Source organism: Biomphalaria glabrata, chromosome 6 (genome assembly GCF_947242115.1).
Source record: "Biomphalaria glabrata chromosome 6, xgBioGlab47.1, whole genome shotgun sequence".
NCBI lineage: Eukaryota > Metazoa > Mollusca > Gastropoda > Planorbidae > Biomphalaria > Biomphalaria glabrata.
This window is the reverse complement of record NC_074716.1, coordinates 8,262,594-8,288,256: the sequence shown is the minus strand read 5'-3', so window position 1 is coordinate 8,288,256 and position 25,663 is coordinate 8,262,594. Positions and strand designations below refer to the sequence as shown.

Here is a 25,663-nt window from a genome sequence, read left to right as displayed (position 1 = left end):
TAAAATATCATTGCGCACTTCTTATTCCATTTGCTAGGACATTTGACAAGTTTTCCCTAGTGCTATCAGAGCATGGAATGGGTTGCCTGAATCAGCCAAGAAAACCAAGGACTTCGCAGAATTTAGGTCTCTAATTTACATTTAAACCTTCATTGAGGAAACATTTAAAATATTTTTTAGGAATACCGGTATTCAAGAAAAATTACTTTCAGTAAGCATTTCAATATATATTATCTACATAGCGGTTTGAATAAAACAAAAATGTTACAGTACTAAACACAATAACCCTATGGCTTGGAAAATTCATTCCTAATAATAGCAACAGTTGAGATAACAGGTTCTGAAGTGGTAAGCATTGTGGACAAGTACATGAGTGTATTGAAAAACAAAACATGAACAGCCAGACAGGGAAGTGTAAGAAGTGGATAAACGACACTAGCCATCTGAACGTTCCGGTGTGTAGTTGTTCCCCTTTTAAATGAAGTAGAATGTGTGTCGCAGTGACAGACTTATAAAAGTACTCGTTCGTCAGTGATAAATCAATAGACTCACAAAGGTTGCAGTGCTACAACTTCGCAACTACCGTAGATCTATATGTTGGAACTAGACTTTACTAGACTATGACTGCTACAAAATGAAGCGCTTGTTGGGAGAAAAAAAATACTTATCTTGGTTGAATATTTTTGGAATGGTTGCATATAGATCTTTGGGCATTTCGGATTACTGTAGGCCTTATTTGCCAATGACTAGTTTTCCCGTTAGATACGGTATAGAGATAGACTACTTTAGATATACATATTTTAGATCTAATCTTATCTTATATGATACAGACGTTACTTCAAAAAAAAGAAGATGATTACGACCTACGCGTCATGCATTTTAACCAATGACCTAAACTCCGCCAAGTCACTGGTTTTCCTGGCTAGCTCAGGCAAACCATTCCATGCTCTAATAGCGCTAGGGAAGAAGGAGCTTTTGTACAAATTTGTCCTAGCATATGGAACGAGGAATGTGCCTTTATCTGTGTGTCTTTCTGAGTATTTTATTAAATTTTGTATTTGAAGATTATTGATCTTAATATTGATATTTATATTAATCTCTTGCAGGCCTATATCTGCGTTTGTTGTAAAACTTTGTTTAAATTAAAAATAATCTAGTAATTTGTATACTAGATATACTATTTATGTATTTTTTTTCACTTTCACTTGGAGGTACGTGGGCAAGTTTTGACAATAAAAAGGTGTCAATGGGTTTAAAAAAAAAAAAAAAAAAGGCTGGGAACTACTGTTCTGTCTCTATATAAAATATGCTCACTTGCGCCCCCCCCCCCCGCTCCCCACAATACCAATAGTTAGAATCTTATGTTCCGGAGTTTAAAAACGAATTGACAGATACCACAAACAATATGGCTGAACCAGCCTTGAAAACTGTTTGGTTTGCAGTAAAGAGATTAGATTTGAACGGTATGTACACAGTTAGATTAGATCTAGATTTAGTACAGTATCCATATCATCCATATGAGTGTAATAATTATATGTTATTCAGTACTCTTATTGTATATAATTATAGTTATAGAACTAGTTTTTTCATGCGAGATCTTCTTTTTATCATATTATAATTATTATTATTATTAATTATTAAAATTTATTAATTATCTTAATAACTTATAATTTATACTAGAGTAACTTATGTTTATCGAACAAGTTAAGCTCAGTCGCCGACATTTTTTATGTTTGAATTTGTGTATCTCTGTAAAAAAACAGACCTACGAATTTGTAGTAAAAAACTGATTGTATCTCTATGAACTCCTCATCCATTTTTCTTAAAAAGTAGACATATGTTTTATTCTATTACTACTCATAGTTAAACTTATATTTGATGTTAAAGTGGGTCAGGTCGATGCTTTCAAAAGCTTAAATTATCGAACATCGTTTTACCGTTTTCTTATCTTATCGAACATATTAAGAAACTATCGAACACACGAGAAGTATGGTGTTTGAAAAGTGTTATAATCTATCTTTTTTTTTTATTTATATCATTTTCTTTTTACGCCATGTCAAGACAGACAGATTTTAGTCATTTTCACATGCTCCACATCGAAGGAATCTATCACTGATCAGCTCTGCTTAGAAGCTGACGGTGCTAAGCCCAGTAATGCATTACCGACACATTACCGTACCAGTACTTATTTAGGTCTAAGCTATTTTGAGATATAAGGCCATTAATAAATCCAGATATTATTTATTTGGGGGAGAGCCTAATAAGCTTTGGTAGCCAATAGATTATCCCGCCCTCCCCAAGTCATTGCAGGACACAACAGTTTACTTGGTTGACCTAAAAACAAAACATACGCGGCCCTACGTAACTAGCTGCCGATCTAGCACGCTCAGTGAATGTAACAGCCCAAAAGTCAGTGCTAGATATTTTTCGATCGGGGCGGGGAAAGGGGGGGGGGGCTGAAAAGCTATCGTAGCTTGCGAGCTGTGTTACCTATAGATGTAGATAGATCCGCCCTCCCTAAACCACCTGGTTGACCAAAAAAAACATCGTATTTTAGAGCACGCTTAGTATTTGTCACACACATACAAAATATCTATATATCTATCACGCCTAGTGTTTGTGACCTAATTAGCGGCTTGACCGTAGGTACTCGACTGATGGCTCCTCCCCCTTTCCCCTCAACATTGTTCTTACTACAACTTGAACAATGTTTTGGGGCTGTGTTGGTGGCCTGGTTTACACCTGTGTGTTGGGCTATCACTGACCTTTTTTTTTTGGTTGTGTGTTAGTCTGGTGGCTGCGTTTGGATTGAGTCTTGAAATTTACGTTGTTACTTTGCACTGAAAAAGTGTGAATGTTGAGTAAGAAGAAAGCGCGGGTAAGGGGGTGTAGGCAGAATAAGAGAGTGGTTAAATGTGGTATTTTGTTATTATTTTGTGTATTTGTGATGTTTCAAAGGAGTGTCTTTGTAGCGCATTATGAGCTTTATCATACTTTATGGCTATATATATATATATATATAATTTTATAGACCCTGCCCCACACGTCTACATCGAGAAGCACAACTGACTATGTACAGTGTCTTGACTGTTTCTCCCCCCCCCCCCTTTTTTTTTTTACCTACCAAAGACATTTTTATTTTAGAATACCATATCTACATTCTATACCTCTATACCTCCCCCTTAGCCCTTTCGTTTTATTAATATCTCTTCACATCAAGCACATGCGCTAGGTATTTGTTTATAACACATAATTCAGAAGTTAATAGAATGGAGCATCTGAAAAAAAAACAACACACAACTGGATATATTCTATATTAGGTGACACTGCGTAACCACAACAATGATAATAGCATCAAACTATATGTGTCATAAAATCAAGCTTTTAAAATGGGTACAATTAGTGCATATCGATGTAAATCTATTTACTTAGAAAAATATAGCACATTTACGGTAAACCACAAATAGCTGATACAAATTGTAACACATGAGTAATTTATATATGTACTTTGCATTACATTATTTAAAAAAATAACAATTAAAAAATATATAATTTAAATATTTTGTCTTCTTTGGGTTATATCCCTTTGATGTTTATTTTTAACATTAAAATGGTGTTCGATATTTTACCAAGCTGAGATTGCTTATATAAAAACAGCTACTATCGAACACCCCCTATTTAAACCTCAATTTTCATGTTTGGGTAGCAAAGGACACTTTAAACAAATAGTTGCTAATTATTTCTCAGCCTAATTGAAGCATATTATATAGGTTTTGTTTAGCTGAAGCATCTTTGGCATTAAAAAATACCCTTAACCAGAGACTCACTTCACTCTTCCCAAGAGGTCAAAATAAGTGAAATTTTTATACCAATATTACCAATGCACTTTGAATATAAGTAAAAGAATTATCCTCGGGTGAAAATGAAACTAAATATAACTTAGCTATAAAGAAATGGACGATGCACAATATGAATGGACTAGTTTCGTCATAATCATCGAAATAAAGGAGAATGTTAAAAAATACAATGGGGTGTTCGATAAGTACCTTAAAACGAAGGTGTTCGATAGATGTAAGTTACTTTCTAAAATTAGTAAAATTCTAAATTAGTAAATTATGAAATAAAATACAGATGAGAATCATGAGATGATCATGAAGCTGCCTGGTCGTGCGGTTTGTGCGCGGGACTGTCGTTCGGATTTATCGACGGTTGAGGGTTCAAACCCTGCCCGCTCCCATCCCCCGTCGTCCTGCGGGAGGTTTGGACTAGGAAGCAAACTATCTTTAACTCTGAAGGAACATCCGAAACATGTAAAACATTTTACAACAAACATTTTTTACAAAACAAGCTCGGACAGATACATCATACAGATACAGTATAAACACTATACTCATACTGTATTTATAGTAGTGACTAGATATAGATCTAGTAACAGATTTACAGATAATGATAGATGTAACTTCAGAAAACAAGATGATTATCATTAGTGTTCTTAGGTTAATGAAGTCAATCTAGTCATTGCTGACTCATGCATGTCAATCAATGATCAATGGCTTAAATCCTAATACTAAACGGGCTAGACTCACTTTCTTAATTTAGTAGTTGATTCTGCAAAATATCTTTCAAAACTGTAATTTTGTTTTTCTCTGCATTCAATTATCGATGGCGCTTTATGACAACAAAATCCACTTTAAAATCTTTATTTGAAAAATGATGGAAAAATCAAATAGAATCATTGATAAAATGTTTTTGAAATTCTTTAATTTGTTAATTTGCAGCATTCTCTTAGTTTTGGGCTCTGACAAATCTAGAATCTATATGAATATAATAAATCATATCTTATCTCTAGGTTTACAATAATCTAGATGTAGATAAGCCTTGTTTTTTTTATATCTAGATTCTTTAGAATTAAATCCATTGAAAGAATCTATCTATGGTATTTCTAGATCTAGATTCTAAAGGCAGTTAGATAAAAATTTCTAAGTGAAAATATAAAACTAATATATTTATAAAACATACAGGCTACATTGTTAAAAAGAACTAATATTTTATTTACCAAAATTTCCTAAGCACCAAATTTAAATTTGCATGAAAAATAAATCTTGAAAATGATTTCATTTTTTTTTTGGGGGGGGGGGGGATGGGGTTAACAAATTTAATATTAAAAAAAAAAAAAAAAGAGAACACAAGCTGTTCTAATCATAAGTTGACTGAGCTTGATTAACTGATGTTGCAGTTAAATAAGAGGCAATCAACATGGTTAATATTTTAGTGCTTCATTCAAAGAGGACACTGCATTCTTTAAATGGTATTTTTTTTTTACCTGGGACATTCTGATTTCAAATGCAGTTAACAAATGGATAATAGGCCATGAATTTGATTTTCTTCTTCTTCTTCATCGTTCTCATTGTTATGTTGGAGTGTTCATATGACTAGACCAATACATGAGATGAACTGCGCAGTGGTTTCCAAATCAGGGAGCTCTCCATATAGTTTTCTTTCTATTGGGGTGATTTGGGGCCAATATCTTATACGGGCCTCTTGGTAGAGAGAGCAGTTTTGGAGGACGTGGTCGGCATTTTCTGGTGATACTCCACATGGGCAGATTTCACTGGTTCCAATTTTGAGCTTCCGGAACATGTGTTGTCGCATTCTGTTGTGTCCGGTCCTGAGTCGAAAGATTAGACGTTGGTCTTGTCGGGATAGCTTATAGTAAGCATCATCTTTCTTGTGATTTGGATGGGAGCTCGTCCATTTCTCATTTATTTTATCTACAATTAATTTCTTCATTTCTTCTGGATAGAGTGCAGAGTTTACTTGTGAGTTTGTTCTCCCACTCTTGGCGAGTGTGTCAGCCTTCTCATTTCCTGCTAGTTGTATGTGAGCTGGTATCCATTGAATAACAGTTTTTTTGCTGTTGTGGTTGAGCTTTGTGAGTGCTGTTCTGAGGTTTTTAATATAAGGGGAATCAGAGTTTTGCAGGCTTTGGAGGGTTGTTTTGGGTCTGTTAGAAAGACAATCTGACTGTGAGGGGAACTTGGATGATTTGCTAGCATGGTAGCAGCTAGTGCTAGTGCTTCCCTTTCTGCTCTGTGACTGTCAGAGAGCTCTCCAGTTGCAAAGGATTTTTCTAGTTTTCTTCCATCTGGCCATTCGATAAGTATTCCAGCTCCTCCATTTGTGGTGGCTTTATGGGATGAGCCATCCGTGTAAACTCTGATCCACTGATTGCTAGGGTAATTGGTATGTAGAAAACAGTTCACTATTTCCTTGAGCTCTGTTGGTCTGTAATCAGATTTTCTTTTTATGTTTTCAATATGGTCCCTTATAGTAGGAAGAGGGCTTTCGTCCCAGGGTGGAGATTCATTATAGTGTATCGAGGATTCCAGAGTAATTTTTTCAAGTTGGTGTTTCTTTTTTAGGTTTAGAGATTCCTGTATGAAATTGGTCCTTTTGAGACGGTTTTTTGTGCCAGTTTTGTGGATTTTTGTTCTGAGTGGGTGCCTCTCCAAGGTTTCCAATTTAGTGAATTGGGAAAGGATTTTTATTTCTCTTCTTTCATCCAGAGAGATCAGGGCAGCGGTTTCCTCCATAGCTCTTATGGGTGTTGTTTTGATTGCTCCTGTCATTATCCTTAGACCAATATTTTGAACCTTGTCTATTTTTCTTAGGAATTTGATTGAAATTAGGGAAACACGAGACGTTTTTTTTTTTAAAGTGAGATTTGGGAAGATGAACTCCACCAGAGAGGTCATAATGTCTGTCCCAAGATGGGATAAAGGAGGGCTGTGCATAGGGCTAGCAACCCCACATTGGAAATAAAATAGCTACAAAAAGCCAATAAAACTGAAAACTTTGTCCTGGTAGCTGAAAGCTCTTCTACCCAAAGAAACATAAATCAAAGTGTTAAAAGCTGAATAGAAGCCGCTAAGCTGAATATCCTTCTAGCAACCAGGAAAGAGAGGGAATCCTAGAAGCACCTGGCCCAGGACAGGGGACTATGGAGATCTATTGCTGGCGGCCCATACTCCTATTAGGGTGATGAGCTCTAAGTAAGTTAAGAAGATGCATAAAACATATCAAATTTGCATATGTAATGCTTATCAAAAGCTTGGCAAAACTGTAGTAGATAGCAGCAGAAATTTTAACATCCGAGTGCTGATTACTGTGAATAAATAAAATTTGGTTTTGAGATAAGGCTTAAAAGAGTGTTAATAATTTGCTAATAACTCAATATTGTATAATAATCTATAGTATGGTAAAGGTCTGCTCATTGAAGGACAAAAAATACCAAAGTGAATATTTTTCTGTAAGCTTAAATTAGGAAAAACTATCGAGGTCCATCAGGAAACATGTTAAGGATCTGCTCATATTTCATTTTTCTTCTAACTGCATTGAGGATAATTTAAAGTACACTACATGATTTATTCAAGGGAATACAGGTGAATTGTTATGAAATATATATATATTAAGTCCTCCACAACAAAGGTCAAAATGGAGTCATCGTAAAAACTTTAAAAAAAAAATAGTATGAAGAAACTGACGCTCGCACAGACACACTTCTATCAGTTGCAGCCTTTCTGTCTTTAATTAATTGTAATATACAAACTTTACGTCAATAATAATGAATAACACCTTAACATCCCAGCAGAAATTTATTTTCAATTGCAATGAATCCTTAATTAGATCTGTAACTATTGTTTCAAATTTCTTATCTTAGAGAATGAAGCCAAGGAAGTGATCTCAATGTTTGTCAAGGAGGATGACAAAGTTTCTGATGTGACTCAAAATCTTTTCTCTAAACTTCAGCTCAATAGTAATGAGCTAATTCTACGGGTAAGTTTTTAACTCTGTGTTCTTTACTGTTTTGACCTTCACACTGATTGAATTTATAACTTCCATACCTATGTTTTTAGTCTTTTAATTAAAAAACAATATATGTATTCTTTATCTAATTGTTATTTTCAAAATAAACCTTACTCTTTGACAACATTCCTGAGAATGCAATAGACTTAAACTTTTTTTCCTTTCATTACTGCAACCTTAAAGAAAGTAAACTCCACTTACAGTTGTGAAATAACCAGAAACCATCAAAACATTTTGAGAATCAATGATGAATAGAGTTTTCTCATGTCATATATACATAATGTTGTAACTTTGGTGGCTACATGGATATGGGTAATTGTTTGTGTAACCAGCTGACACAAATTACACAGTCCAGATCAACAGTGACTAATGGCTAGGGTCAACTGTGACTACTGGTGAGGGTCAACTGTGACTAGTGGCGTGGGTCAACTATAACTTATAATATATAATAGTGGCAACGCATTTCAGGAAAAGATCTGTGTTGTGAATAATACTCATGCCAGTCATGTCAAATATAGTCATGTGATCATTCAGAAGGGTCAAGCAATGTTCAAACCGTTTCAAGAGGGCCTTTGGGAGCAAAGATGGCACAGTCAAGTGGCTTCACAAGTACAAGAGAGGAAGTACAAATCTAGACCCAGTCCTGTGCAGTGAGTTCAGTGTGAAGTCGGTCCAGGAACATAAACAACTACATGCGCAGAGACAAGGCTGGACTCACACAGTTACGACCTGGCTTACTCACAGCTCGAAGCTTGAATCAGCAATACCACCAAACATTGGCACCATACTCGTTACAATGGGGACACAGTGGCAACCATCAGCCCACCCATCTTCACAAGAGGAAGTACAAGAAACTAAGGCATGACGTCTTACACACACAAGATTCATGACTGCACAAAACAAACAACTAGTTCATGTACCAACAAAAAAAAAATGAAATGAAAAAACATTCACGGGCACATGACAGTAGTGTTACTTAGTAAACATAACGTATCAATAGTTGTAATTTAACTGACTCTTTTTCTGTTTCAGTTGCGAAATGAAAAAGGTTCACTTATACCCTTGAATGGAAAAATTGTTAACTTAGCTAATTCAAACCATAGGTGAGAATATTTTGTTTTCTTCAGTCGTGATAAAATTGCACTATTTATTTGTGTTCTTAATTCCACTCATAGTTTATTTATCATTGTAAAAATAAAAAAAAAAAATTTGATATGTTGGTGTAATAGATAATTTTAAAAGTTTATTTGAACTAAACATATGCATATAATTTTTTCCCAGAGCATTTACATTAGAAGTGGTGCGTCGTTTTCAGTCAGGTGAATGAGTTTCTCTTTTCTTTTGTTTGACACATGTTCCTTCTAAAATAATCATTACCTAATATACATGTTGATGTCCTAATGTCTACATTTTATAAATTCATTGGCTTTCATGTGTTACATTTAGGAAACCCATTTAAATAACACTTTTGGTAGACACATGTTCCTTCTAATCATTACCTACTATATATGTTGATGTCCTAATGTCTAAATTGGAGTGACCTCCATCAAAATCCTGCTGTGGGTCTACCTAAATTGACAAACTAAATTTCCTTAGCCACCTAGGGGTGCATTAAGCTGCCACAGTGGTGTTGGGGGGTTGGGGGATTTTAAGAATGTATTGAAAAAGAATAGCAACTAGAATAGAAATAGACATATTATAATACAATATTCCAGTATTTATGTGCATATGTATTTACAGTATGTTTGGAGTTAAAATTTAAGTAAAGAATTTTTTATTTTTTTTTAAATAGTATTTCCTAGATAATTTTAGTGTTTGTATACTAGAAAATATTCTTTCTGGAAGTAGTATTGGAAAGACAGCAGGTTATCTCTCTAGTCAGCAAGTGTGTCTGAAAGCTCCACCAGCAGGGGCCATGGGGAGAGCCCTTGTGCCAAGTGTTTACCTGCATTCTGAGCTTCAGAATTTCATTCTCCTGGTCTCTTCAATGCACTTTTTTCTCATACTAAGAAATGTTATGATTGTTTACTGAGATAAACATTGAGGCATTGTTCTTTTTTAAATGAACTCAACTTCTGGTATGGAAAGTTCTTCTATTATACTTCTTGGCTAAAGCATGACAAAAGTTTGAATATATTTTTAATTCTGTTTCAGTGCAACCCAAGCCAAACTCCTTGGAACTGACACAGTATGCAGAGTCTTTGAAGAACAAACTAATGGATATCCAAGAAAGGGTAAATAGTTTTAAATTATGAAGCATGTGGACATTTTTCAAATGATGTAAATATTAGTTTTATACAGTTTGATGCACACTGTGTAAATAAACATCAGTCAGGTATAAGCTGATTATAAAATTTACTTGTCTTTTTTTTCTTAATTTTGAATTTAATATTTAAGATTTGTGAATTTCAATTACAGATATACAGGTATAAGCTGATATAAAATTATCTGTCTTTTTTTTTTTATTTTGAATTTAATTTTTAAGATTTTTGAATTTTAATTACAGATATCAGATGTTGAGGCCAGTATGGAAAATATGCATAAACGGAGGAAAGAAAAAATTTCCCAGGTATATATAGATATATAAATAATTAGGCAATGTATATATATAGATATATAAATAATTAGGCAATGTATACACACATCAAATATTGATAATTAGTTTCTTAGTGAATTTAGATTCTTTTTCTATATTTTACAGACATTATATGTTTTGTAGTGTATTTTTGATACTAACCATACTGTCAACTCAAAGCAGTGGCATTACAAGCACATCACTTGGGTTTGGTGTGCTTTCTTATTCTATATATCTTTAACCCTGGCTTAGTGCCCAGGTGTGGGACACACATTCTCATTCTGTCTTTGAAACATTTAAGATGGAGTAATGAATGATCAGGTGAGGTTAGCTATTATAAAATCAATAGAAATAAGGATATTTACTTAAGAGGAGCAAATTAGATCTATTATCTTCCAACGTGAGGTGACCATAATAAAAATAATGAGATGAAAGCCTGGGCATCAGCTATGGTCAGAATAATATACACTAGACTTCTGGACCGTACAGTCATATAGTACCAGCATTAGACACCAGGATTAACTGACCACTGCTTGATTGAAGACCACCAATGGACTAGCTCAGAACTGGGTTCCAAGAAGTCAATAAAAAAACTACTGCCCTTGTTTTCACAACTCTTTCAATGTGACATCAAAGTAAGTGTGACTACTAGAGAAAGACCTTTTAGAATTGCTATGGCTTACCCTGAAAGGGAACAGTACTTAATAGCTCACTATAAGGCATCACAATAAGGCACAAGAAATCCAGAGACCACATCAAGCCATCCTCTTTGAAGAAGAAAGAGTGAGAAATGATTTCTGTAATTACAGTAGTGTGTTAAAGAAACTTGATTGTTCTACATTGTCAAGATGCACATGACATAGACATTGTCTTTTTTTTTTATATATAATTACTCTTTCATGCTCAGTGTACTTTGATCCAATCTCTTTTCTAGACGTTGGGGGGGGGGGGGGGGGGGAAGGACTCTGTGAGATGGTTTCTGGCTGCCTTTAAGATTCAATCTCCAGTCCCCATGATAGGTCGCCAAGTGGTATATGCCCCCCAGCCACATATCTATATGAAAAGTCTACTTTGTAGGCCTTGAACAAAAAAACTCTTTGAAACTTGATGTTACCCGCTCATCAGTTTTAATTTACATTTTTAACCTTTTTATATAACTGTTTAGAACTAATTGCTTACCATACATGCTTGGTGACTTTGTAGTAACATATAATGCAAAATATATTTTAAAACAAGCTAAAGTAAATGTATAAAAACATTAATGTAATTTAATAAATTAATAATTAAAATGTCTGTTTCATAAGGATAATAAACTTATAAATAAAATTCATTTGAAATTTGTTTGCTATTGTTATCAGTACACCTGGAAAACCAGTGAAAAAATTAATTTGTTTACTATTCATTTGTGAATCATCATGTAATTTAATAGAAGGTATCAAATACATTAAGACTGTCTCTTTGGAAGTACAGCTTCAGTCAGAACTTAGCCTTAAAAGAAATACATGCAGCACAAAAGAATGGGCGTTAAACCCAAACATATATAGTTTGAAGCTTTAGTTCTGAAATAAATGATGAATAAACATGACATGAGCTTGTTTGACAACAGCAGCACTAGGTAATTGAGAGATCATGAAAAAAGAGTATAGCTAAACATTAGATTATCTCTGATGAGGACTCAAACAATAGACTTGGCCACATTACCTAGCAGAGACCAAGTAGCAAAATGTATGACTTGCTTTGAAATTCAATATATAAGCTTTCAAAATAAAAAAAAAATGCACATGTAATGAATACTAATTGTTTAATTCATTTTACATTTAAAACATATCAACATCACACACAAAAAAAAATTGAAATATTTTCTTGGTTTGATATGTTTGAATAATTTAAACTTTTTTTTTCTAAATGTTGTGCAGGAAATTTCCAAAATTGATAGCACAGTAAGTTTCCTGAAGAAGAGATTAGAGGAGTCAGAGACTATTGAATGGAGAGGGATGTTTGTCAAGAATCCACTGTGGTGATGCCAGGGCATATGTGAAGAATCCACTGTGGTGAAGCCAGGGCATATGTGAAGAATCCACTGTGGTCATGTTAAAGCGTATGATGTTTGTTAAGCATCCACTGTGATGATGTCAGGGCATATTAGGGTTGTGCAGACATTTGATCATGGTATATTTGTGAAGTATCCACTGGTCTGAAGTTTTGACTTGTTGCTATTATGAAGAACCCACTGGGTGGACATTAGGACATGTAAGCAAGACAAATGTTTGAAGATACTGAATGTTTTTGTTTTTTTAATTAACCTAACATTCTGTTATTCAAGTACTGTAAAAAGAGCTAAATGAAGTTCAGAATTGTGATTAAAGCAAATGTGGATATTGTGAGGTTACCACAATGACTACTAGTCATTTTCTATTTCAACTCTTATAGCCAGAAATATTCTGCAAAACAAGGATGTCAATTTTTTGTTAACAGCCATACCCTGGCTCCCCCCACCCCCCCAATATTATGATATTAGACTGTCATTGTTGTTGATTTATTTATTGTACATAAGAAATGTTTATATAAGGATTAGTGTAAACTGTTAAGTTATTTTATTATCATTATATTATTATTTTTGTTATTTTTTAAAAAAAGGAAATAATAACAAAATTAGCTAATAAGATAAAAAGGTGTGTATTTTTTTAAATTAAAAAACATTACAAGTGAATTTGTCCATCAGCATTTGATAGTGTTTTTGTTGAACATTTGTATGAAAAATAATTGTGATGGAGGAATAAGTTTTAAAAGTGTGATTTTATACAAGAGAGAAAGTGTTTAAGTGCAGTATTAGACAAACATTTTGGAAGTGATGATCAAAGCTCAAATTTTTTTTTTTTTTTCGCTCTTGTTATGCAGCTAAATCTAATCTATAAAACTACATTAAATCTAATCTATAAAACTACATTTTAAACTCACACACTCATTTCATCCTATTCATATCAAACATGAATTATATTTTCCAAACATTTTCAGTATTACATCTAACAGGCAAATGTTTTGCTTATGTTTTTCAAAGTTTGTTAGGAAGGAGTCAGAGAAGTATAGATATTACATTTTTATTTAGAACAGATTTTTCATGTAACAAAAAAAGTATTTACTCAATGTAGTCTTTAGAAACAAAGGTTCAGTTATAACTTTAAAAACAGTGTATTTCTAGTTAATTATAATCATTGTTCTTGTGTATTGTTTGTTTTTAAATTATGAAAATTTGCTTGTCAAAGAAACCTTGTACATAAATATAAAACTCTTGTATTGCCAAGTGACATTTAGAATAGATTTTATCTCAAGAGACAATCAAGGCTTCCAAGATACCAATTGACTTACTAGGTCTCATTGTTGTTGCTAGGGGAACAATATTGTGATAATAAAGAATCTCTATTGTCTTTTTACAAAAGCATTTAATTTTCATTTCTCCAACTTTCCAGCTACATTGAATGCACCATCTAATCAAAGCTGACAATAATTTAAATTATTGCGCAGTTAGCTCTCTTTTTTTGTCTTTTGCATGTTTTAAAAATGTTTTACATGTTTCTGATGTTCCTTCAGAGTTGTAGATAATGTACTTCCTAGTCCAAACCTCCTACAGGACGACAAGGAATGGCAGCAGGCAGGGTATGAACCCATGTCCTTGAAGATGACCAAACAACAATCCAGCACTCATACTGCATTACTAGGCACCCATCCTATGAAATGGTTTCTTTTTTTTTAATTATTTATTTTATTTATTTTTTGAAAGATGTTACTATTACAGTAATGAAAACCCACCTATCATTTGCAAGCTTCTAGTGTCATAAAAATTATAGTGTACAAAATGTACTTTGTTACTGAGAAATGATTTAAAAAAAAATACTGCTAGATATATTGAAAATTAGTACTAGAATAGATATGACCCATTTTGCATGGTTGTTTTATGTTTTATTTTAGTTATGTGATAAAAGAAAAAAACAACTCTCATCAGCTACTGGATCATTTTAAATCTTTAAGACTAGTGCATTTTATTACTCAGCGGTTTTAGCCAAGAGTTAGCTTTTTTTTTTTCTTCAAATCATAAAATGCATTTTGTTATGATAAAATTGTGATAAATTATTCCTATACAAAAGTAAGGGTTGATATTAAACTAAAAAGATATTTTGCAATCAGAATGATTTTATACACTTCAAAGTATTGCTCATTGAATAAACAGAGCTAGACTTTTGCCCAGGTACATTAAGCAGATGCATAAAGTCTTGACTTTCAACATGACCATAAATAGCAAGTTATTTTAAGAAACTTAAGAGACTATATATTGTTTCTTTTTATAAATTTTGTTGTTTCTTGTTTTGTAATAATTAATGGAAACATTTGCTTAGCATAAACATGAATCTTACATTGACAGTTTCAGTAAAAAAAAAAGCTATAGAAAGGACTAGCAGTTCCATTTTTTAAAATGGACGGGGAGAAATTTTTCATAATTCATTTTTAGCGGCTCCCAAAAGTGAAAAAGATGCTATTAGTTTTGTGTGGTCTGTCTGTCCATCCATTCCATTTAGATCTCGTAAACTAGAAAAGGTAGTGAAAATCTGACATCATAATATTTTAGACCCTTTAAAGTTCTGATGCAAATGGCTACTTTTTTCTTTTCTGAAAGCAAAAACTCTTATTTTTAAATCACTTATGCAAGCAGTTTTTTCATAAAATTACACCACTTTTACAACTATTCACTATTAATAGTAACAAACACGGGAGGCTCTTTAGTAGGGGAGATAACTATTTACCATATATTTTAGAATTTTGGTAAAAAAACATTTTTTTTTTTTTACATTTGTATTGCTAAGTTAAGTAAGTTCTGTTATACTAACTACTACATTTACACAAAAAAATGTTTACTTTTTTTAAGAGAAAAAAATCTATTTAGTATGCATATAAGTTGGACATATTTTAAAACAACAATTAATAAGTAGTTTTTCATATTATTGCGTGAACTGCAATGTATATATACTGGTCTGCGATAGAATTTCATTCTGAAAATATACCTGCCTGGGCGGACCACTTTGGGGGCTGATTTTGAGTTTGTGTCTCCACACAAACTGTCCTTGTAACCTTGTTATTTTTTATGGTTAACTTTATTATTGATCAACCAACTTTAAAAAATAAAGTGTTATACACTTTGGGCTCCTTTTATCTTCTGAAATTGAAAAAGAAAATATAATAGTTATTTTTGAGATTTGGATTACCATATTTACCTGAGCCACATTTGTTTTTGTTTTTTTTATAATTGTATGTTTTTAAAACTGAAATAAAATAACTATCTATGAAGTATAGATTTCATTATATTGAAGGCATGTTCCTGAGCATGTAAGAACTGTTTCTATCAGCATTTCGATTTTTTGTTTTTGTTTGATACTTTAGTAGCATTAAAATTAATTTTATTTTGCAAAGTCATCATTTTCAGGTCATGAATATATAGACAAATTGTATCACAAGAGTAGCAATAATAATTTATTGTCTTTTTTAAAGAATAGTATGGGTAATATTTGTAACATCTCATGAATAAAATTGAAAGCTGGTTTAAATATGTACCTTGCTAACAAATATTTTTAGCACTTCATATCAAATTAATGACCATTCATATTTTTTTCTATTCATTATTTAAAATACCTTATCACTTTATAAATCTAATGAAACTATATTTCTATTAATTATGAGTCTAAAGATTGCAAGGTCAGAAAGGTGACTCTTCCTTAGTGATGAATCTGATGTATGAGAGTAGTGCTTCTTCTTCCCTAGTGCTATTAGAGCATGGAATGGGTTGCGTGAATCAGCCAGTGACCTAACAGATTTTCAGTCTCTAATTAACATGCACGACGAGATGAACACATGGATACATGTTGGACATGATTATCTTCTTTTAATAATGGAAGTCTTGTAATTTTATAAGATAAGATAAGATAGTTTTTGTTGTGTTTTTCTCTTAAGTATAAGATATTACATTCTTGTACTCTGTACTGATATTATAAAAACATATTTTGACTTAATGTACATACTATGCAGAAAATTTGTGTACCATCCTTAAATCTTCACTTGCTAGCTGTAGGCCTATTATAATATGTAATCTTATGTACCATAAAGTTATTACAGTGGCTGAGTATTAAAATGCTTGGATTCCAAACCTGGGGTCCAGGGTTCAATCTTTAGTGAACACTTGGATTTTGAATTTCGGGATTTTTATGACACCTCTGAGTCCACCCAACTCTAAAGGGTACCTGACTTTAGTTTGGAAAGTAAAAGCGGTTGGTCATTGTGCTGGTCACATGACACCCTGCTCGTTAACCTTGGACCAAAAAAACAGATGAACCTAACATCATCTGCTCTATAGATTTCAAAGTCTGAAAGGGGAACATTACTTTTTTCTTTCACTTGCATGTTTAAAAATAGTTAATGTTATGTTTCATTGCGCAGCCATTCTTGGTAAGTTAGTTAATTTTGCCTAATACATGTATCTATTTTATTGAGAGATTTAAATCTATAGACTTGATGGCTCAATAATTTTATTAATTGAGTGGGCATGATCAAGCCAGTCCCTAAAGTATCTTTACTTATCCCAATAATTGTCAGACACACATTGATGTTAAAGGACTCAACTCAATGGTACCTTTAAATAATCAAATTAGTCTAACTGCATTTGAGCTTGTAGTTCATGCACCTTTATAGGTCAGTGCCCAATCTGTTTTTCAGCCTAGAAGGAAGTAAGCATAGACATTTTCTAAACATGTCACTAGCCCACATAATTCTAAAATGTAGCTGAATGTAGCCTGAAGGCACTGCTCTATATATGTTTTGTCTTCCATTCAAAATAATCCTATATGAAATGTGTATTTCCACCTTGTTCTCTTTCATCAGGTATATACAGGATAGATAATGACATGGCTTCAGATAGTGTTTTAAACACTTAAAACACATGACAACTTTTTTTCTCTCTTTGTGAAACAAATTCATTACTGCTTTAGACAATATTTTAGCATCAGATGATGTTGACACACTGCATGATCATTCATTTGAGTTTGACTCGAAATTTGACATTAGCTAAAAAAAAAAACACCACCACCACAGTAAATCACTTTGTATTCTATTGTTACTTTGTATTTTCCTCATATTTACATTTGTTTGCTGTGTCAGTATTTTAAACAAACTTTATTCAAGACATGTGACTAGCTTTAATGTGAACCCATTTTATTTATTTGTATATTTATTCAAGTGCTTATATATAGCAAAAAAAAAAAAAAACAACAAGTGCACATTTTGACCATGTTTGTTTTAAGTGTACGAAAACTTTTAAACAGTTTTCCACTTGTGCAACTTATTAAGTAAATAAAAATATTTACATTTATCATTTGTTTCAAATGTTTCTCTTTGGAGTCTGATCTTCTCTACGAAAAAAGCAGCTTTTGACTATAACGAAACAATAGTGTTGAGCTTATAATTCTGTTCAGTGAAAGAATATAATTCCCCGCCCATGGCTATGCTCATGACTTGTATGTTATTCTACGATGTAAGTGAGTCATCTATGTTAAGTCCCAGTAAGTGCAATTCATAAAGTTCATACATTTTACAAATGTATTTATATCCTATACAACTTAAGATGAAGCGTTGCCTTGCTAACATGTTATTCCGTACGTTAGCAGATTTGGCATAGTCGCGCCTAAAAAAATATCTAAGAATTTCTTATTTAGTTTAAAGCTATTGAGTTTGTATAGGAAAAATAGTCTCTGGGCTGTTTTCTATGCCAGAGTTCCAAGGTGGTCTTCCCATGAGAGCTTGTTATCAATGATGACGCCTAGATATTTATATGACTTCAGTTGTTGTATCGATGTAGTCTTTATCTGGAGTTCGTGTATCATCTGTTTTTAGCGGCCCCCGTAAGGGGAAAAAGCCGCTATTAGGTTTGTGCAAAATGTCCGTCTGTCCGTCTGTCACACTCAGATCTCGAAAACTAGAAGAGATATGAAAAATATTATTTCATCATTAAATCCGGCTTGAAAAGTTTAGGTGCAACGGCTACTTTTGGTTTTCTAAAAGCAAACCGTTTAATTTATAAAATTAATTATGCAAGCGATTTTTTCATAAAAATACACCAATTCTAAAACAATTACGTAAATGTAAGGGAGGCAATGTTACAATATGCTAACAAAGATGGACAATTTTTGTGTATTTTCAGTATCACTAAGTCAAATATATTTTTAAAATGTACAGGAAATGTTTACAACAAATACAAATAATAGTTAAAGACGTTTTTTCTGGTCAACTAGCTGCTAAAATTAAAAGAAAACATTTCTGTTTGTTTATAAAGGCTAATAATGCACTTTGTATGTAAATATCACGCACATTTTTTTAAATGGACTTTTTATGCAGCGATTTTCGTGCAGTAGCGTAACGTCGCAACATGATCAGGTGCTAAACCAATTCCTTAAACTTTTTTTTAAAAATCAGATTTTATTTATTTTTTGTTTAGTGCCCCCATCCGAATAAAAGAAGCTTATTTTTGTGCGTTTTGTCTGTTGGTCGGTCTGTCCGTCACGATTAGATTTAAAAAACTAGAACTCTAAAAGCTATTGAAAATCTGATTTACCCTTTAATGTTCCTCCCATAACATCTCAATAGTTTTAAGTATCTAAAATTGATTGTTCCGGATTTTTTTGTGCAAAACTAATCAACGCCAACAAATGTTTGTTTGCTCTTCTAACTTATATTACATTCAATTTCCATGCTTAAACGTTGCAAAAACACATTATCAATAATATGTTGTTCCGTTTTTTATGTAAATAGCATATTAATGCTAAATCATAATCTCTATACTGACTTATATTTCATTAAGTGTAAAAATGTTCCGGATATTGTTTTATAAAACATGAATTATGCCTAATGATTGTTTGAAATCGCATAAGGCTTTTAAAAAAAGTAATTTACTAGAATTGATTACTGAAAATTACTTTTTAGACATTTAATTTTCTTGTAAAACATAACATAGAAGTTTTGTAATCGATAAAGAAAGTTCCGGATTTTGTTTCTTACAAATCGTCGCCAGAAATTTCCGAATTTATTTAAAAATCTACTAACGCCAAATAATTGTTTGAACTCCCTCTTCTAATTAATAAACAAATAATCTTCTCATTTACGAAATAATGTTTTTACGGATTTTTATGAAAAATATTTTAACTCACTACTCTCTTACAGTACATTTAACTTTCTACCTAAAACATTAAAAAATCTAATTATCGTTAATATTATGTTCCGATTTTTAAGGAAAACAGAATCCAAACACCAAAGTAAGGTATGAAAATCTCTCCACGTGGCTGTAGTACATCTAATTTTTATACGAGACCATCCAAAAAATTTAATTAACGGTATTACATTTATCTGAAATTCTCTTTTTCTTTTACTATTTATACAAACATCCGGAACAATCTATTATATAAACTTTTCAATTGTGTTCATACCTAAAAATTATTGCGATGTTTTGAAACGTAAAATAAAGGTTAATCAATTTTTAATAACTTTTAGTTGTTTTTTTTATATCAAGATAACGGACAGACCGACTGACAGACAAAACGCAAAAACAATGTGGCTTTGATCCTTTTTAAATAATATCTATTAGAACTCAGTGCACCAATGTCTATGAACCCTCGTTAAATATCTCGTGTAAATAAAGACATTTTTTTTTATGGTACCGGTACTAGCCTATTGTGAGGTAATGGAATTTTTTTTTCTTTGACGTCATATGAATGGACTCTTTAAATGTAATGTTAAAAGAACGCACTCGGTGCACCAATGTCTATTAACCCTCGAAAAAATTGCTTGTATTAATGAAAACATATTTTAGTCTAACTAAGCCGTGTGACGTAGTGTTTTTTTTTTCCTTTGACGTCACATGGAATGAATTCTTTAAATGAAATGCTAAAAGAACGCACTCGGTGCACCAATGTCTATGAACACTCGAGAAATGGCTCGTGTTGATAAAGGTGATTTTTAGTCTAGCTAGGCCTTAAATTGTGACGTAGTGTTTTTTTTTCCTTTGACGTCATATGGAATGAATTCTTTAAATGAAATGCTAAAAGAACGCACTCGGTGCACCAATGTCTATGAACACTCGATAAAAGGCTCGTATTGATGAAGGCGATTTTTATTCTAGCTAGGCCGTGTGACGTAGTGTTTTTTTTCCTTTGACGTCATATGGAATGAATTCTTTAAATGAAATGCTTAAAGAACGCACTCGGTGCACCAAAGTCTATGAACACTCGATAAATGGCTCTTATAGATGAAGGCGATTTTTAGTCTAGCTAGGCCGTGTGACGTAGTGTTTTTTTTCCCTCTGACGTTATATGGAATTAATTCTTCAAATGAAATGAAAAAAGAACTCGGTATAGTAATGTTTATTAAGCCTCGTTATGTGACTCGCGTTTAAAAAAGGAATGATATCTTGATTTAGATCTAATCTAGATTTTTTAAACTAGATCTAGATTTTTATTACAGTATATCTAGATCTGGATTTATATTCTAATTAAAATTATTTTAGAGTCTAGATCTAGAATTTCTAGATCTAGTTTAGACTAAAATAGACTAGATTAAGATGTAGAATTTCAATTTCTAAACTTAAAGTGTAAAAAAAAAAGTGTAGATTTTCATTTCCAAACGTTTTGATCAATATTGTAATGTTTTAATATACTAAAACTAATCTACTATTTTTTTTATTAAATTTAAATTTACGGCAAATGAATCTTTGAAACATTATTACTTTTGACCATCTGATGGCTGCCTGGTCGTGCGGTTTGCGCGCTGGAGTGTCGTTCAGATTTATGGATGGCCCAGGGTTCAAACCCTGCCCGCTCCCATCCCCCGTCGTCCTGCGGGAGGTTTGGACTAGGAAGTAATTATTTTCAACTCTGAAGGAACATCCGAAACGTGTAAAACATTTTACATCAAAATTAAATCACCTCTTGAATATTATTTGCGAATATGAAGATCCGACAGGGATCCGACTTCGACGGGGGCCGCCTCTGAGTTTGTGTAACACAAACTCTCTTTGTAATCTTGTTCTTTCTGAAATCTATTTTAAGTTTTTGTGACATTCAGTTCTAGAAATTTGATTATACTCACTATGGACCAGAAACAGCTTAACAGACTAAACAACTTAAACATCTACATATTTATGGTAGTCTACATGAAAAAAAAAAGTTCAATGATCTGACAATTTTAAAGAGTTAAAGAAGAGAGAGAGAGAGAGACAAAATATAGGGAGAGAGATGGTGCAGAGAAACAAAACAAGAATCGACATATTATTTTAACTCTCTTTCGTCAGACCTGCTCTGTTTCCATTTGTCGTGTGCGACTGAACTGAGCTCATGAGTTGTAGTAAGTCTGTAGTTCAGACACGGGCACATCTCGCTTGCACACATACAGGGTGGCTAAGATAAAAGAGGCCCGGTGTGATTACAGGTGTACACATACTTACAGAAAAATAAATTATATTTTAATGAGAGTGAACCAGCAAAATATAAAAAAATAAAGCTTACATAAGGGAAATAACCGCAAAATTCACTTGCCATAATCTCAATATTGCAGGAATGAGGTCCTTTTTTCTATATTAAGCAAAATTAATTAATTACCATTAATAGAATAAAAAAATTGGACATTTTTTTTTTGTATTGATTCCATCGACTATGAATAATGAATTTTAATAATGCAAAATTTCACCCTGATCCGCGAAAGGAAAGTATAATAGGTAAAATAGCTCCACTTCTTAATAAGTAGCATTTATTTCTTTTCTTTTATCGTTACAAAACAGATTCATTAACTACCAATAATTAATCAATTTATAGTTGTTTTTTTTAAATGGTTCATTTCTTTGTTAGGTACAACAAATAATTGTGCAAAGTTCCAACTTGATCCGAGAACGGGTGTGGGGGAGATTATGTGTATACAAATTGTACCAGACGGACAAAGTATGTTGATATCTGTGGTAGTTTATAAGCTTTATAAAAGCATACGCTTTGTCCATGTTTAAATCATATATTGCATTCACATTCTTGAGCTTAAATAATGTGACATAAGGGAAGTAACTACTTGACAGTTGTAAAATTTTTACAACCTCTCTCCCTTGTTTTGTTCTGCCCGCCTATGCATATCAAATGAAGAAGATAGATGTATACAACAAAAAGAAGAAAAAAAACAACAGAAAACAAAAACAGAATACATTGAATTTCATTGATTACTAAGATAACTGAATCCTATAGAGTCGTGTTTTTGAATCTAAAACGTGTTTTTGAATCTAAAACGATGAACAACGTAACTGTAGGTCTATATAGTCGGTTATTTGTCATGATTTAATTTCATAATTGAAGATATTCTCATGACTTAAGTTCCTGATTGAAGATTTTCTCTTTATTTTCAGTGATTTATAAAATTATTTCTTGTTTTTTCATGTTCCGAGGGAGGTGTATGCTTTTTATAGAAATTAGGGATTTTATCGGGATAATTATTGTCGTTTAACAGATAAAAAAAAAAGGTTACAAAGTCAGTTTGTGTGGAAACAAAACTCTAAATAGGCCCCCGATCCACCCAGGCATGTAAAAAGGAAGGTTTCAATATTTTCAGAAAGAATATCAGAAACTTGAACTACGAACTATCAACAACTGCAACACTTTTTTTTTTAATTCAGTAGAAGAATACATCACCAAAAACACATATATGATATGATACATGTTTTCACAACAATTAAGGTTAACATTGTTCAGACATTGTCCAAACTTGAAGATTATTATGTTGTCTATTGTCCTCTGTTGGACACACATGTAGGCCTATGTACACGGACGAATGATCTTGGGATTCTCTTTCGAAATGAAACTGTCTTTAGTTTCTATGGAATCCCAAATGTTCTAAGAAACATAAATGTCTTTGTTGTTGCGTTTACCAGCCGACTAGCTTGAATTCCTATTGTTACTGTTTTTTATGTGCAACAAAGTGTACTTAGAACTGGGCTAATCATCTTTCAGTCATTATCACCCTGTGTATGATTCATGCGTCCTGCGCCATTGTATACAAGCTGAAAGGTTCAAAGGAACTTAATTACTATGTCCGCTTTTTCCAAATCACTAGTAGAGAAGCCTCCACCAGTGGACAGACCGGCACCGGTTTCCAGATGTTAACTTCTCACCAAACCAAGATTGAGGCTGAACAGAATTGCAGCGAGCTCATTTAGTGGACTAGATATAATTTAAGTTGATTATGCTTTATAGTATGTCTGGTCTGGCGATATTTTTTCTTCAATGAAGTCACGGGACAACTAATCTCCACCAGTTGACACCGAGAGGTCCTGGAGTTTTGTTAGAATTAACTTAGAATCACCACAGACTGAAAAGATAAAATATATAGAATCTGTGAGTAATTTTGTGTGTGTTTAAAATAGTGTCCAAGTACAAATTTAGCTCCTCGTGCCTCTCCAACACTATTTCTGTCCATATAGAACAGCGGTTCTCAACCTTTTTTGCTCGGCGACCCCTTATTATAATCCCCCACTCTGCCGCGACCCCCACCCACACAGCAATAGAATAATAGACAATAACAATCCATATTTTCGATGGTCTTAGGCGACCCCTGGCAAATCGCCAATCGATCCCCAATGGGGTCGCGACCCACAGGTTGAGAACCCCTGATACGGAAAGATGGGATGCACCCGTGTTGAAAGTGTTGCCAATACTGTTATATTGATAGTGAATAGTTGTAAAACTGGTGTGTTTTTTAAGGAAAAAAAACTGCTTGCATAGTTGATTTTAAAAATTTAATTTTTCGCTTTCAGAAAAAAAAAGTAGCCGTTGCATCAGAACTTTGAATTTTTTTATTGTCAATATCTTTTCTATTTTATGAGATCTAAACTGGACGGACGGACAGGCAGACCATACATGACTAATAGCCGTCAATGGCTGCCTGGTCGTGCGGTTTGTGCGCTGGACTGTCGTTCGTATTTATCTACGGTCGAGGGTTCAAACCCTGCCCGCTCCCATCCCCCGTCGTCCTGCGGGAGGTTTGGACTAGGAAGGAACATCCGAAACATGTAAAACATTTTACAAACAATTTCCCTTTCTGGGGCCATAAAAATGATACACACACATCTTTTCTTAATGTATGTAAAGTATTACCGAATGGTCATGAGCATGCGCTCCAGAGCGTCCAGATTGGTGTCATGTTCGTCCCCATTTCTGATTTCAAAACCATCCCCGCTTCCATCCCATGAGGTCCTGTAGGAGGTCAGAGCTAGAACGTCTGCATCTCCGATGGAACATGTAAAACGGATTAAAGACAAGATCCATAAATATAAACACCTGGAATATTTACTAGAAATGCTTTTTTTTCGCAGTTTTTGAATGTCGAGAGAAACATAGCTTCAGTTTCAAATTGCTAAGCAAACCTTTCAGCACTTTTGACAAATTTTCATTTTTGCTTTTCAAAACCAAGATTCTGTGTAAACAACTGGTGTTTAGCCCACTAGTTACCTTTCTTCCCCCCCCCCTTTTTTTTAAAAAAAGTAATAAGTAGAGGCCGAGGGACTGATAGTCATTGAACTTGGCTTGAAGTATTAATGGGCAAGCCTAATAATGGGCCGATGTGCCAAATAACCTAACATTATCTTTATTTTAATTGTGTGTGTGTGTGAAATATAAAGTACAATGTAGATATTATTTAAAGGACTATAAATAATACCTGCATATCTAGATCTATTTTGTTTGTTAAGGCCTATTATGAATATCTAATCTGTAGACTGTTGTAGATTAACAGTAGTGTGTTATAAAAAATTGCTGTAATTCAGTGAGGTAGGTGGGTTAGGGCCCTACATCGATTTGTGTTTATAGACCTACACTTAGATCTCGAGGCTTAATTAAAAAATAATATAGTCTCGGAGATTAAGCCTTTTTATTGATGTTCTATAAAAAAAAGCTTTAAAAACATTCATAACAAAAGCAATTTAAAGCAGGTGCAAAAATCACGAGTCTAGATCTACACAACTCCTAACACATAGAACGCCATTTTCTTTTCTCAACACATAGCCCACTCCTTCTGCTGCTCGAGACGTAACCAAATCACGTGACTGTGCCTCGACAAATCAAATGCACGTTTGTATCTGGGCACTTTTGTGAGTATCTTAGCGCGCGG

The 25,663-nt window shown here is 33.2% G+C and overlaps 1 protein-coding gene and 1 long non-coding RNA gene across 4 annotated transcripts; one reads left to right on the top strand and one right to left on the bottom strand.

Moving 5' to 3' along the window:
• Nucleotides 1-477: 477 nt before the first annotated feature.
• LOC106078597 (uncharacterized) lies at nt 478-17,567 on the top strand. 3 transcript variants are annotated; one of them, XM_056031647.1, is made up of 7 exons: nt 478-1,023; nt 7,721-7,836; nt 8,899-8,969; nt 9,148-9,185; nt 10,021-10,100; nt 10,373-10,435; nt 12,358-17,567. In XM_056031647.1, the coding sequence occupies exons 2-7, from the start codon at nt 7,747-7,749 to the stop codon at nt 12,460-12,462; spliced, it is 447 nt and encodes a 148-aa protein (XP_055887622.1). In that variant the 5' UTR covers nt 478-1,023; nt 7,721-7,746; the 3' UTR covers nt 12,463-17,567. The 3 variants fall into 3 exon arrangements, with proteins under 3 accessions (XP_055887622.1, XP_055887620.1, XP_055887621.1); XM_056031645.1 differs by lacking the exon at nt 478-1,023 and adding an exon at nt 1,080-1,463; XM_056031646.1 differs by lacking the exon at nt 478-1,023 and adding an exon at nt 6,638-7,052.
• Nucleotides 15,260-21,947, bottom strand: LOC129926620 (uncharacterized). The gene is made up of 2 exons (XR_008778325.1): nt 21,818-21,947; nt 15,260-18,452 (listed from the first exon to the last, which is right to left on the bottom strand). It is a non-coding gene; the product is annotated as an uncharacterized LOC129926620 (long non-coding RNA).
• Between the last annotated feature and the right edge of the window lie 3,716 nt (nt 21,948-25,663).